A 14,318-nucleotide genomic window follows, 5' to 3' on the forward strand; every position below is an offset into this window, starting at 1 on the left:
AATTGGAGCAGTCTTGATATCAGAGCCTGTGTGTTAAAGCCTGTCAAGCATCACAGGACTTTTGTCTAAAGACTTCAGGGTGATACTCTGTTACAGAGTAATACAGGAGGACATTTTTTGACTTGCATAGGCAGGAAGGCAAATACACATCAGGCATGTGCTGTATGTACATTTGCAAATGTGAAACAGAAATATTATGTGGCTTTTAAAGAGAAATGTCCTTTTTTCTTGTTTCACAGGATGAGGGACAGTGAATAGATATTATTTACATCCATTAATTTATGGTGACTCATTGTTTCTTCAAATATATGTATGTATATATGTATATATATATATATATATACATATATATATATACATATATATATATATATATATATATATATATATATATATATATATATATATATGTATATATATGTATATATATATGTATATATATGTATATATTTGTTTGATAATCCATCTTGTTGATCAGCCACACTTTAATCATTTAAAATATTATTTTTTGTGTGTGTGTGGCAACAAAGTGAGTTGTTACTGTTCTTTTTAATGACAGGATTACTTATCAAAATGATATAAAACAGACAAATCTTAAATGAAAGAGATCATTTATCATTTATCTTTAACACTTTGTCCCAGACAAATCATCGGACATATTTTAAGTTGAACAACATACCTATTAAAATTATAACAGCCTTCGTCCTGCAGAGATCTGTGTTAAAATAGCTCATTTGTGCCTGTGTTCGCCCCCACAGTCGTGGAGGTGCCGAGACGGGAGAGAGAGGGGTGGGAGCAGATGAGGCTCGGGTGAGGCAGGAGGGAGGAGAATGATGCTGAGTGACGGGGGGCGAGGAGGGTGTTGTTGATTGTTTCTCTTACAAGAGTGGTATTACAGACGGATCTGCGGAGCACACCACAGGGTACCCTGAGCTCTGGTGGGAGGCTCCCAGCAACTCTGAGATTAACTGTTGCTGTCATTTCTACCCCTCTTTACCCTCGTCTCGGTCTTGCTTCCACTTCATTTTTTTCTCACCCAAACAAAAACATTTTTTTTTCCTGCAATCAATGCAAGAAAAAGCTGCTGCGGACAGTCGACAAAATTATGGTTAGCGACATTTTCAATTGCACCGAACAACATCAGCACAGCAGGAATTCAATCATCCCATCTGCCAAGTTGAGAAGCTTTTACATGTAATATTTTTCACAGGTAAGTGTTTTATTCCCTTTTCATGTTTCTTTTTTAAGTTAAGTTGTTTTTTGTCTTTTTAAATGAGAAATGATCTTTCTCCCATGAGAACTTTTGACTGTAACTGAATATTGACAAGATAAAGTTAGAAAATCTGTAAATTTATTTAGTTTCATTTTTATTTCAAAACAATTTACAACATAAAAAGTGTTGTTTTTTTTTTAATTACCTGAAGAGCAGAAGGGATGCGTTCAGTCCTGCAATGTGTGTATATAAAAAGTGAACAGTCAAAGAGAAAATAAATATTTGCGTTTTTTTCTGTGGTGTGTATGAAAATGCTTTCATTCATTTCAATAATTTCCTGTCTGTCTCTTAAAAAAAACACATTGCTATAGTAGATAAGAAATCAACAAGGACACAAAACTACTTTGAATTTAAGCCTTGAAAACAGGAATGTACATTAAATCAGGCAAAAAAATAAATTTTCCATTGAAGGTTGGTCAACCCTGAGCGAGACGTATGATCAAAATGGCGATCAACAGGTGCGAAATGAAATCAGCACCGGTCTCTTCCCCCCCACTGCAAGCCGCCATCTGCCTTTCTTGATTCATTTTCCATATACACATCAAAATGTTTAAAAAAAAGTTTTTGAAAAATCTTTTGACAAGTATTGAGTATTGTATTCTGCGCTGAATACACTACTATATATGTTTGTATTTGTTATGAAATATAATTAGTTTCCCCTCTGTTGTCTTTAAAGATACCCTCAGTTCTGTCCTATTTGGCTCTTTACAGGAGGCTCTTTGGCTGCACCTACATTTTTCCACTACCAGCACCACCCCAAAGCCTTTGCAGCTCTCTATGCTGACAGAGAGACTTCCTGTCGGCCTGATGTCCTCTGTCGTAGCCCCGGAAAAACCTGCCCCCAACACCATGGGCCCCAAAGAGGTCAGGAGAAATCTATCAAAACTGTAGTTGAGTCCTCACATTGAGTCTCTTTGAGTTCTCTTACTCACTGTTTTCTATTCGTGTACGTCCTCTCATACAGGCTGCAGACTTTAAAGTACAATAACAGCGGCACATGCCAGATTTGATATGTTTGCACAGTAAAAATGACTCGTTTGATTTACGACTGACTCAGTCTCGGAAAGTGAGAGTTTTAACAGAGATTTTGGTGAAATACCAGGCTGGAAATACCTGCCCAGCACCAACAACCATGTTCAAAGTCACCTAAATCCTCTTTCTTCCACATCTGACAGCCGTGGTGAACATCTCTACCTTGTCTTTCCCTTTGCCTTGTGATTGGCTGATTAACTATTTTTTGTTGACAATAAATTTTGACAAGAAAATTGTACCTAATTAAGTGGCCAGTAAGTGGACATTGTGTTTGAACTGTAAGTTTGTTTGTTTTGTTTTTTTGTTTTTTTTTAATAATTATTTTTCCTCTGTTATCTGTTCTTGTAGGATATGGTTCATTTCTAATAATGGAATTTGTTTTGTTTCTTGTTTTTTTTTATTATTGAAAACTCAGTCTTATGAAAACCTAAGAAGTTGTTCATGCCGATAAGTCCTGAACAACGTGACCCTCCAGGTGGAGCTGATCCTGGTGAAGGAGCAGAATGGGGTTCAATTTACCTCGACGACCCTGGTGGCTGCGCCTCCCTCCCAGGCGAACCGCTGTGAGGAGGAAGACAGGGAGACCTGGGGGAAGAAGATCGACTTCCTCCTGTCTGTCATAGGCTTTGCCGTGGACCTGGCCAACGTCTGGAGATTTCCCTACTTGTGCTACAAGAACGGAGGAGGTGAGAGAGGCCAGAGGGCTGAGTGTATATGTGTGAAGATGATGCTGCTCAACTTGAGCAATCAACACTAAAGAACGATGAGACAGTGAAGAAGATGATAGTGATGCTTACTTTTTTACGATATTTCACTTGAATGATCAACGCATCAATCCTGCATGGATGGATGAATGAATGACCTCTGTGTACAGTGTTTATGAGGACGTGAAGGTGTGTGATGTTGTGTGTTATCAAGTCTTATCACTTACTCTTTTGTTGTTTTTCACCTCTTCCCAGAGATCAAAATAGAGGGGGGGGGATGGGTGTGGGGGGCACTGCAGCTGCTACGAATAGATTAGCGCTAACAATCACTGTCACTAATTGCAGCTGTTTAACATAGGGTTCTAATTACGTTTAAGAGCTGCAAATGCTGCTGTAGCCCTCGTCAAGACTCGGCGCATGTCTCCAGACTCTGCATGTTGTCATGTCAAAAGAGAAGAGTTGCACGTTATGAAGCAAACCTGTGCTGCTAAGTTTCACCCAGGGTTTTTAATTAGCAAACAAATTGGTCTTGTCAAGGAAATTGTCAAAGCAAAAAGTCCAGTCCTAAATAAACTGATGCAGCTGCACCATCCGTGTTGCAGGCACCACTGTTTAGAAAGCTGGCTTTAGCTTCATGTTTTTGTCACACAACTGAATCCTGCCCCGCAGTTGCCACCTTTTTCTCTTCAAAGGACTCTGACAGGTCCAGTTAAAAACATCTCGGGTGGGGAATTCTGCACTTGAATCTCAGCTGCCTCTCCAAGTTTGGGAACGTGAGGTAATAAACTCGTATAATTATCATTAACCACTTTCATTGCGTTTTTGTCTTCGAAGGCGCTTTCCTGGTGCCGTACCTCTTCTTCATGGTGATCGCTGGCATGCCCCTCTTCTACATGGAGCTGGCTCTGGGACAGTACAACAGAGAGGGAGCAGCGGGGGTCTGGAAGATCTGCCCCATATTTAAAGGTACGAAGAGACACAAGCTGTGTTTCCATTACCCCTAGAATTGCGCGAAACCTAAATTGCAATAAAAAAACTGGTAATGGAAAACACCTAAACTTCAAAAAGCCTCTCTAATATGGCTAAAAGATTTTGACGCTCTCATGAGGTGGTTTTCGTATCGATATAGACGTATATCGCAAAAGTGTCATGGAAACACTTTTTTTGCATTTGCACGTCACCAGACGTGACGTACGGGGTCACATGATCAGTTCACTTCAAGTGAAAATGGTGCGTTATGTCTGGACGGAGGAGGACACTGAATATGTCTGTCTCCCGATGACAACAGCGGCAACAGCAGGAGTGACAACTGAAATATCTGCTCCAAAATGTTTTGTACCTCCCTCCTCCTCAAAGTGGGTTCTCGCGGGACGAGACTTTACGAGAATTACGGCTTATGCGCTTCACACCATTCAATGGAAACACCTGTAAATCGCAATTGTACTTGTCGAAATTTTAGAAATATCGCTTTTATTTTGCAAAAAACTGTAACGGAAACGGAGCTCCTGAGGCGTGAACATGCCAATTACCGCTGCCTGACACCTGCATGTCTTTTTTTTTTCCCTCCTCCATGGGCTGGCCAGCAGGTGTGTTAGATCTGCCACTGTGATACATCCACCTGCGTTTCGTGCTTTCCGCCTGATAATTTCGAGCCTCCTCTCTCTCCTCCATGTCCTCGTCGTCCTATCTTCTTTCCTTCCCACACGCCTGTCCATCCGCTCGCCGAGCTCCATTGTCCTCTCGTCCCTGTGACGAGCGGCGACAGGCGCTGTTTATCCTCCCCGCAACGTCGGCCTCCGTTGGCACTCAGATGGAAAGCGAGTGAAAATTGGGCTTTTAGACTTTAGTCCTTAAGGTCCAAATCCTTCCGTCAAGCATTGGTGGAGCCAAGAGCAGACGCTAACAAGTGGTACTTTTCAACACATCAGTAGGCATGCAATTCTGGGCAACATTAAGACCAATTGAGGCAAAAGCTTCAGGGAAATGTTTTAAATTGGTTGCACAATTCCTTTTTGCAGTTTACATTTATTCATTTATTTTACATTTTTTTAAGGAAACGGGAACAAACTAAAGTAAACATCATTTCTTATTCATATTAAGTTCTAAAAATTGTACTATACTACTATTCTACGTATGAACACACATGGAATTATGTAGGAAACAGTAAAAGTGTAAAATAAGTCAAACACGCTTTATATTTAAATTCTTCAAAATAGCCACCTTTATTAAAAAAGCGTATTCAGAGTTATTGAAGGTGTTTTTCTTTGCTGCATAATTACATATATCTTGTTCATATATTTGATGTCTTCACTATCTATCTGCAGTGGAGAAAGTTGTAAAGATAAAAAAAAAAGAAAAGGCATGAGAAGGTGTGTCCAAACTTTTGACTGGTAGTGTATAAACAGCACAAACAACAAACTACTGAAAGATATCAAAATAAATATATATTTTTTTACTCCTGTAGCTTCACTCAAACCCCATTTAACACAATCGTTCAACAACATTGGCATTTAACCTCAAAGACCGTTGTTGCGTTCCACTGTTAACCATCATCGCTCGCCTCTGTGCCACTCTATTATGTTCCTTTGTTCCGTATCATCCCTGGTGGTCTGAAGGTGCCTCGCTGTGTCTACAGATTCCTTCCCGTATGTCTGGTTGGGGCCTTTTGAGACAGACTGTGCATGTCTGATCGCCACTGTGTGTGTGTGTGTGTGTGTGTGTGAACATTCGCCATCTGTCAAGGGAGCGCACTGAACAGGTTGACACTCTAATCACACGCTTCACTCTCGCTCCTCAGCGGGCAAAGAACAGTAATCGTTCAAATACACACATACACATGGCGGTATTGACAGTAATTACTCTGATGAACTCGCTGGTCCCCCCCCCCAAGGATCAATGCGTTTGAAGACAAACAAATGGCGAAGGACAGATTTCGAAGATATGGGAAGAAAATATGGCCGCATGTGGCGCTAATAAGAGGCATCGCTCCTCAGCCAAATATCACATCCACATCACAAAGGAGTCGATAAAGTGCGGCTGTGGTCATGCTTTCCTGCAAAGGTTATCAATTAAATTCAGTCTTAGAAGGGGCAGCGTGGCACACACTTTGTCTTCTTCATATTGACACTTCTGAGGCTGAAGACTGTTCATATGGGTATGACAGTTAGTTGGGGCCATGCTGTTGTCATGTGCGGAAATAAGGCCTTTGATAATACATTACATTAATGTGGCAAAAGATGTTTAAGTTTAGAGAAATAAATCAATTCTATTCACAGAATTGTTCTCTTTTTTTGCCATTATTAGTTGAGAGGGTATATTGCCATGTATCTACCTAAGGGGGAAGTGCTGAGTTCAATATTATACAACCTTCAGATTTTAATAACCTTACCTTCATTGTATTGCATCAGGGCACACACCAGGCGCCTCAAGGACAGTTTTTATCCTCAGGCAATTAGAGTATAAAGTAGCACTTAGTGTCTCACTGTCTTACGCTGCTTATTTATTATAGAGCTAATTTGTTTCCCAGTTCATTTTCTAATCTAAATGATGTTCCTTTCTTTTATTTATTCACTCTGTCCAAGGGTTGTGCAGGTGTCAGCCGAAATGAATTTCACTGAATTGACAGCACACTGTAGTTTTAATGTCTGTGATCGTGAACAATCGATTGATTGAAAAGACTGTCTTGCTGGAAGCATAGAGTCCGTCTGTTTTGGGTCAAGAAGGACCAAAACATTCTGCTGTTAGATTTCTATGAAGTCCTCCAAATGAATAAAGTAGCCGGTACCTGAATATGATTCATATCTTCTGTCTCTATTTTCACTGGTATTACTTGGTTTTTTTTTTCTGACAGGTGTGGGCTTCACAGTGATCCTCATTTCCCTTTACGTCGGCTTCTACTACAACGTCATCATCTCCTGGGCGCTCTTCTACCTCTTCTCCTCGTTCTCCAGCGAGCTACCGTGGGTCCACTGCAACAACACCTGGAACAGTCCCAACTGCTCCGACCGCGCAGACAACAGCTCCCTCAGCGACATTTACAAGCCCACCCCGGCTCAAGAGTACTTTGAGTAAGTCAGCGGGCACAAAGGAATGCTTAGAAAGCAGTTGGTTCACATGTCGACGCTTCGAACTGATGAAGTAGAAATTTAGAAAATAGCATTCACCTGAACATCAGCAACGTTTTCATTGACACATTCAGAGATTTATAGCCCGTGAACCCACGTGCACAGAGTCTGAGCCCCCCGCTGAACATTTGGCAGTTCACCCACTTCCAAATCTGTCTTCAGTGTTAGTTATTAGTGATTGTTATTTCAGAGCCTCACACAATGACATGTGCAGCCCTGTTACCAAAGTTTCTTCTTCCCCCAAAGGCGAGCGGTGCTTCACATTCAGGACAGTAGCGGTATCGATGATCTTGGCCGGCCACGCTGGCAGTTGACCTCCTGTCTCGGTGTGGTGATTGTCCTGCTCTACTTCAGTCTCTGGAAGGGAGTCAAGACCTCTGGAAAGGTAGGAAGCGGTACAGTCGCCACACGATAATATACTTTCACTCTCACGGGAAAATCTTCGGACAAGTCGGCATTACGGAGTGTGAAATATGATTGGAAACAAAAGGAAACGTTCCCTGTGGCTCTTCAGCCATTGTTTTTCTACATTTGCTCTCAGGGATGCGTACAGGAAGTGTGACTCTCTGGCTTGAGATATTTTTTTTCCCCTTGCGTGCGTGAACCTTCTGCGACCGTTCCAGGTTGTGTGGATCACAGCCACGATGCCCTATGTGGTCCTGACTGTGCTGCTGCTCCGTGGAGTCACCCTGCCCGGAGCCATGGATGGCATTAAGGCCTACCTGTCTGTGGACTTCCGGAGACTCTGCGAAGCCAAGGTGAGCTCTGACAGCAGGGATGGGGGGAGGGGAGGGCACGACGACACGGTCTGCCTCGACTCTCCACTAATGCGTCACTTCATTTTTTTTTGTATGTTTCTTTATTGTTCCGTTTGTTTTCAGTATAGCATTTTATTAAAATCAGAAATATAATCAATATCCTGTCTGATTTCATATTAACTAGGCTAGATTAGTATCAATCTATATCATTCATAGTAATAATATGAATAATTAGCACAAAAATTTAGCGCAGTGGTTCCAACTCAAAATTGTACTCACTCAACAAAAAATTCCCAGAATCATCTTTGCATGGTTGAAAAATAAAACCCGAATGTGAAGCCTGATTCATTTGTAAATAATAAGCTGTATTCTGAGGTTGGCGATCTCAAATATCAACCCAGAAGCCGTCCTCGTAAGGACAAAAGAACAGCGTGTACCCTGCTGTTGAAACATTTCACTAATAGCATAAATAGCAGTAAACCCATTATTAGATCATATAAGAACACCGTTGGTTTTTTTTGTTTTTTTCAAGAGAGAAGGCGTGTAACAAGTGAGCATGTGCCACTTCACAACTCAGCTGTGGAGAATGAGAGGGAAAAAGCGACGGAGAGAGAGAAAGATGCACGGCGGCAACCTGAGAATTAGATTAGATAGATGCATGGAGCAGTAATTTGCAAAATTACCCCCTGTATTCAGTGGCGTCTTTCATCTACTGCCGTTGAATGAGTTTCCTGCAATTATCCCTAATAGTGGCTTTTTTTTTTTCCCCCTCCTGCGCCTTTTGTTTGCCGCTTCACACGAGTCTCCCCCGGGTCTGTCGCACACAGGTTTGGATCGAGGCGGCGACACAGATTTGCTTCTCGCTGGGAGTGGGGTTTGGTGTGCTAATCGCCTTTTCCAGCTACAACAAATTCACCAACAACTGTTACAGGTAAAAGGCACATGATGGGGCGGGGGATACAGAGGAGAGAACGGGGGGGGGGGGGGGGGGGATCGCTCTGACATCCACAGTCGCACGTGCAACACGAGCAGGCGTATCGCAATAACCTTTGAAGCACCTTGAAACCCGCCGCGTCTCTGGCACCACGCTGTGCAAACAGACAGCCGCCACGGCAATTGGAGCTGTCGCACTCTCTGGAAATTACCAGCGTCACGCGGGAGGCTTTTATCCCCACTTTTTTTTTTCTTCTTGGCTTTCTAATGTTTACGGCGACCGACGCGAGACGCCTTGAGGATTCTCACTTTGACAACGCAACAAAAATATTGAAACGAGGGCTACAGATTTTTAGATTGCGATCAATCCAACGTACACAACAGGACACTCACATTACTCTTATTTTCTTTTGTCCAGACAAATAAGTAGAGATGTAAAGATTACCTGCTTGACAGTTTTGACTATGACTCCAGTCTTCCACAGAAGCGCCATTTGATGTGCTGCTGAGGTGTCATTTAACAGCTGACCGACTAAAACCGATAAATGACAAGTCAGCAGCACGTCGGAGGACACTTTGACTGAGAAAGACTGGAGTCGCAGTCGAAACCGTCAAGCAGGTAACATCTTTACGTCTCGACTTATTTGTCTGAACAATGAAGATCAAGACAAAATGAACATTTTTAGTCTACGACACTCACAGGTCAGACAACAGTTTCTATTTGGACTGGCTATACATTTGTCTGTGTTCTCATTTTGGGCCTACTTCTTTGTTCAGGGACGCTATCATCACCAGCTCCATCAACTCTTTGACCAGCTTCTTCTCCGGCTTTGTGGTCTTCTCCTTCCTTGGTTACATGTCCCACAAGCACAACGTGGCCTTGGACAAAGTTGCCAGAGACGGTAGAGACATCGATGATGAGAAACATTTCCTCTAACAACAACATCAGCATGTTGAGATTTTATGCCAGCAAGCAGAGTTGTACAGATTATTCATTGAAGTACATTTCATGAAAGTACCTCACATTTTTGAATCAAGTCTTAATGGTTGAGTTTTCTCTTTGCCTCTCTCCCTCTTATGTCATTCTGCAATGTCTTGATCTTCAGGTGCGGGCTTAGTGTTTGTTATTTACCCAGAAGCCATTGCAACGCTCCCTGGGTCGTCTGTGTGGGCGGTTATCTTCTTCATCATGCTGCTGACTCTGGGAATCGACAGCGCTGTGAGGATGCACCCACATGCACTCACACATGGGACGCCCGTCGTGTCAGCCGGGTCATATGTGTATATACAATACATTTTTATCAATTAAAAAAAGAAAAATCTTAGAGGTGTCAGAGGTTGTTTTGGTCAAAGTTTGTGAAGTAGAAGGTTTTCGAAATCCAGAGATTCATTTGATATTTGATGGATCTGCACCTATATTCCCAATAAACTCAGAATAATTATTCCCACTTGTTCTGAGCGTCTGTTTGGTAGCTGTGCTCGGAAATGCTCACTTTTCACGTTGTCCCAAACTCTCTGTGTTTCTGTTGCAGATGGGTGGGATGGAATCAGTCATCACAGGGCTGATAGACGAGTTTAAAGTCCTCCACAAGCATCGAGAGCTTTTCACACTATTCATTGTTGTCGGCACCTTTCTTATGTCACTCTTTTGTGTTACCAATGTAAGTGCATTTTTTTTTGCGTTGTTGTGAGTAGTAAAGATAAAAAATATTGCATGAGAAGGTGTGTCCAAACATATATATGTATATATATATATATATATATATATATATATATATATATATATGTATATATCTTACCTCCTTTCAGCCTATAGCGTCAGACTGACTTTAATACAGTAACGCGCTTGTTTTGCATTTGACTATGCTTCCCCAGGGCGGGATGTACGTGTTCACCCTGCTGGATCACTTTGCGGCAGGAACATCGATTCTCTTCGGAGTGCTCATTGAGGCCATCGGCATTTCGTGGTTCTACGGTGAGAGAGATGATTCATGTTTCATGGCCAGCAAAGCTGATACTGTATTAAGTGTTTGATGAGAAATCTTTCTGGTATAGATGTTCTGTGCCTCAGTGGATCATGGTCCTATTAGACAGGTGGAGTCTGCAGCGAAGCCGGGCTGTCCGCCTTTGCCGTCTGTTCATCTGTCTGTTAGATGTGAGAATACACTGTGGTGTTGTCCTTCTCGCGAGCTGACGGCTTTTGACGGCTGAACACCTTGGTGTGCAGCCGGCGCAGCCTCCACATGAGGAAAATTGCAGCTGAGCAACGGGCAATCTTGATTTGACATGGGCAGGAGTCAGCTGTCTAATAGCTGGGCTGTAGACTGTTGTTACTGTGTGTGCCAAGTACGGTGGGGTTCAAAGTAGCTTTGGCTCCAGATGTCCCAATGTCAATGACACATTGGTTTATACAAAACGGCATCTTGCTATTGGTAAATGACTTGTGTCAAGGGAAATGAGAGGCGCTTTTAAACGACGTTGTGGACCTTTTTTTAAGAGGAAAAACTCAACTCGCCATATAGTCAGAATGCTGGATATGAACTGGAAGTGTATTGGAGTTTCTTCCCCCCACGACTGCAGAGGAATCCACAAAGGGCTAAATCTTCATCAGCCTGAGGCGGAGAGGTCACCATATTGCCCCAATTTGGTGAGTTCTGACCTTGGCAAGTCAGATAAATCAAGCCTGAGGCTTCATTGGGCCTTTTTTGCCAATGCTATAACTGCTGGCAGGCACCTTTGACCCCCTGATCACTGTGGTCTTTCCTTCAGCTGTCTGCAGCATAGGAACATTTAGATTCGCCAAGTACCTGGTTGTCAGGCTCGGTTTATTTTCCTGCAGGCAGAGAGGAAGGCATGAGGGTGAAATGTGCATCTAGTTTTACGAGAAAAGGGAAGTCGTGATAAGGCAAAAAGGTGCTGTTAAGGACATTCAAGACTTGTGCGCACTCTGTTGCCAGTAAGGGGGAAAAGTGCGGCCACTTCAGTGGCTGTTTAGAATTGTAAAGACTTAACGTTAAAAAAAATACTTATCATCATATCATATTTTACCATTGCTTTGCATGGGTAATAATCCCAAACAATATCTAGATCACATTTAGTTTTCCTGCTTCTTGCAAAAAATGCCCTTTACTGACACTTTGTGGGACCTTGCACATATTTGCTGTGCAGAACTTTGCCTTTTTGCACACGTAATACTGTATCCCTGAAATAATCCAGAAATCACTTTTAGTGTTTCTTTTGCATTTCTAAAAATGTATGAATGAATATCAAGTACTTCCATGTGTGTTAGGAGTGGACCGATTCAGTGATGATATCAAGGAGATGATTGGCCAGCGGCCAGGAAGGTACTGGAGACTGTGTTGGAAGTTTGTCAGCCCATGCTTCCTTCTGGTGAGTGTAGACAGAAACATTAAGAGAACCCAAACATGAAAACACGCTCACACAAACAAGTCAACCTTGGTGTCTTGGCAAACCTAGGACCTGCACTAAGGAAGAGCAACACCTTTACATCCCAGCTGCAGCTGCAACATGAACTCGCTTTTCTACTTTCAATGCTTTTTGTCCCGAATACATTCTCTCACAGTTCATGGTGGTGGTGAGCTTTGCCACGTTCAACCCTCCAGTCTACGACTCCTACATGTTTCCTCCTTGGGCAAACATGGTGGGCTGGTGTCTGGCAATGTCCTCCATGGCAATGGTGCCCTTGTACGCCATCTACAAGCTGTGCACGCTGCCTGGGAAGTTTTGTGATGTAAGTCGGAGTTTGGCGGAAAGGGATTGGAATAAAATCAATAAATGTTGACCTGTTTAAGGGCGTTTGTTTAAAAAGGAGCACATTCTTCTTAAATCTGTTGAGATTTTGAATCCAAAGAATTGCAAATAAATATTTGTTCTTTGCCCTCCAACAGAGACTGGCCTACGCTATCACCCCAGAGACAGAGCATCATTTGGTTGACAATGGAGAAGTTCGACAGTTCACAGTAAGTCTCGGCTTTATTCTGATGTCTGGTTATTGCTGTAGCCGAATAACATACAACACACATTCTCTTTCAATCAGCCCATTGTAATTGTAATTATGTTTCACTCCCCCCCCCCCCCCCCCCCAACAGCTTCACCATTGGCTGGTGGTTTGAAAAACACAAAAAGTGAATGAAAGCATGGAATTTAAGTGTCTGAATGGCATGGCAAAGGTCTAAGAAGCGAAGAAGAAAGACGTACGTGTAGCTATTAGGCTGATTACAATGATAGTGGCAGAGAAAGGGAGGGGCTGGTTAAAAGTGCCAATAAAAACCCATAGAAACTTAATTGATCTTAAGTTCCAATGGATCCTCTGTAATTCCTTCATGTGAAGTTATGTATTGTGTTGAATGGGACTCAGTCAAAAACGTCAATGTGGTGTTCAGGCCGGTTCTTCCATCTGTAACACACACACACCCACACCCACACACGTACGCACACATGCACACCCATGCACACCCACACAAACGCACACATACACTTTAGCCTGTGAAGCGTTTTTAAGTTGCACTTCCACTTGTGACATTCACACAAAACAGTTTCTATGACAAATGATCTCCAAGTAATGTTTCTCTCCGACGTAGTTTTGAACATGTATCAATCTATTGCATTTACTTAAAGACTGTTAGACACACACGTATGAATCCTGCAAAAAAAAAAAAATACTACTCTTGTGTTTTTGTTTACATGAAACATTTTCTTGGATAGAACAGCAACAGACGAAAGACAGCATGGTGTCATCCTCCTTTGGTGAAGCACTTTGTAACATGGCTTTGGAAAATGAAGAGTGGGGAATCAATACCTGAGCTTTCTTAAATAGGACCAAGCTTTACATGTGAAAGTGCTTAAACTACTCCACTGCGGAACAGCACATCGCCACTATCATCAGACTTGCTTGATGCTAAATGAACTAGAATGGTTTCAGACACATTGCCGATCCGACGAACCAAAGACTAAAGTAAAGATTCAGATATTGATGTCTCACACTCTATCTTTAACTCAGTGCATTGTTTCGCTTTTTGCGGTCTACTTTTGTGGCCACTGCACGTGTCGTTATTCACATTCAGGTATCACGAGAAACATATTAATTAGGTTATATGAATGCCACAAGACTCACATTTTCCAAAAAGCGTGACGCTTTAATTTTACCGTTTACAGAACCTTGTTCAGTGTTTCAAGACTGTTCCAAAAGCTGCTTTTGATTGAGCTGCAAAGACAATATAGTGTGTAAGATAATATACAATAATATAATTTGCATATCTATGTAAAAGTAACGTAGAGGGGCTTGTATTGTTCTTTCTGTATTATATTGAATACTGAGATGCTGTCAAACAGGTCAGTACTGACTTGTCTTCACCTTGTGGTACATGTAACTAACTAAAAGGATCGATATATCCCAAACTGTGCTCCTGTACTGTACCTTGTGGTGTTTCTGACTCTGTGACTTTATTTTGTACTGTCAAATAAAGTTTAAATTA

General features: G+C 42.1%; 1 protein-coding gene across 1 annotated transcript; it reads left to right on the forward strand.

The window, feature by feature from the left end:
* Positions 1–831: 831 nt before the first annotated feature.
* On the forward strand, positions 832–14,318 carry slc6a3 (solute carrier family 6 member 3). Its single transcript, XM_076012844.1, has 16 exons — positions 832–1,210; positions 1,985–2,137; positions 2,781–2,991; positions 3,844–3,975; positions 6,860–7,076; positions 7,380–7,518; positions 7,757–7,891; positions 8,719–8,822; positions 9,601–9,725; positions 9,930–10,042; positions 10,356–10,484; positions 10,699–10,798; positions 12,113–12,213; positions 12,407–12,574; positions 12,732–12,803; positions 12,933–14,318. Exons 2-16 carry the CDS (start codon positions 2,051–2,053, stop codon positions 12,954–12,956), a joined length of 1,857 nt encoding a protein of 618 aa, XP_075868959.1. The 5' UTR covers positions 832–1,210; positions 1,985–2,050; the 3' UTR covers positions 12,957–14,318.

The sequence above is a fragment of the Nelusetta ayraudi genome, unplaced genomic scaffold (genome assembly GCF_046127955.1).
Source record: "Nelusetta ayraudi isolate G7.1 ecotype Tasmania unplaced genomic scaffold, CSIRO-AGI_Nayr_v1 ptg000136l, whole genome shotgun sequence".
Lineage (NCBI taxonomy): Eukaryota > Metazoa > Chordata > Actinopteri > Tetraodontiformes > Monacanthidae > Nelusetta > Nelusetta ayraudi.

Excerpts from the sequence above, each read along its gene's own strand:
- slc6a3 (XM_076012844.1), top strand. The coding sequence starts at position 2,051 with ATGCTGACAGAGAGACTTCCTGTCGGCCTGATGTCCTCTGTCGTAGCC. Across the intron at positions 7,519-7,756 it reads GAGTCAAGACCTCTGGAAAG|GTTGTGTGGATCACAGCCAC; the intron begins GTAGGAAGCGGT and ends CGACCGTTCCAG. Across the intron at positions 7,892-8,718 it reads GGAGACTCTGCGAAGCCAAG|GTTTGGATCGAGGCGGCGAC; the intron begins GTGAGCTCTGAC and ends TGTCGCACACAG.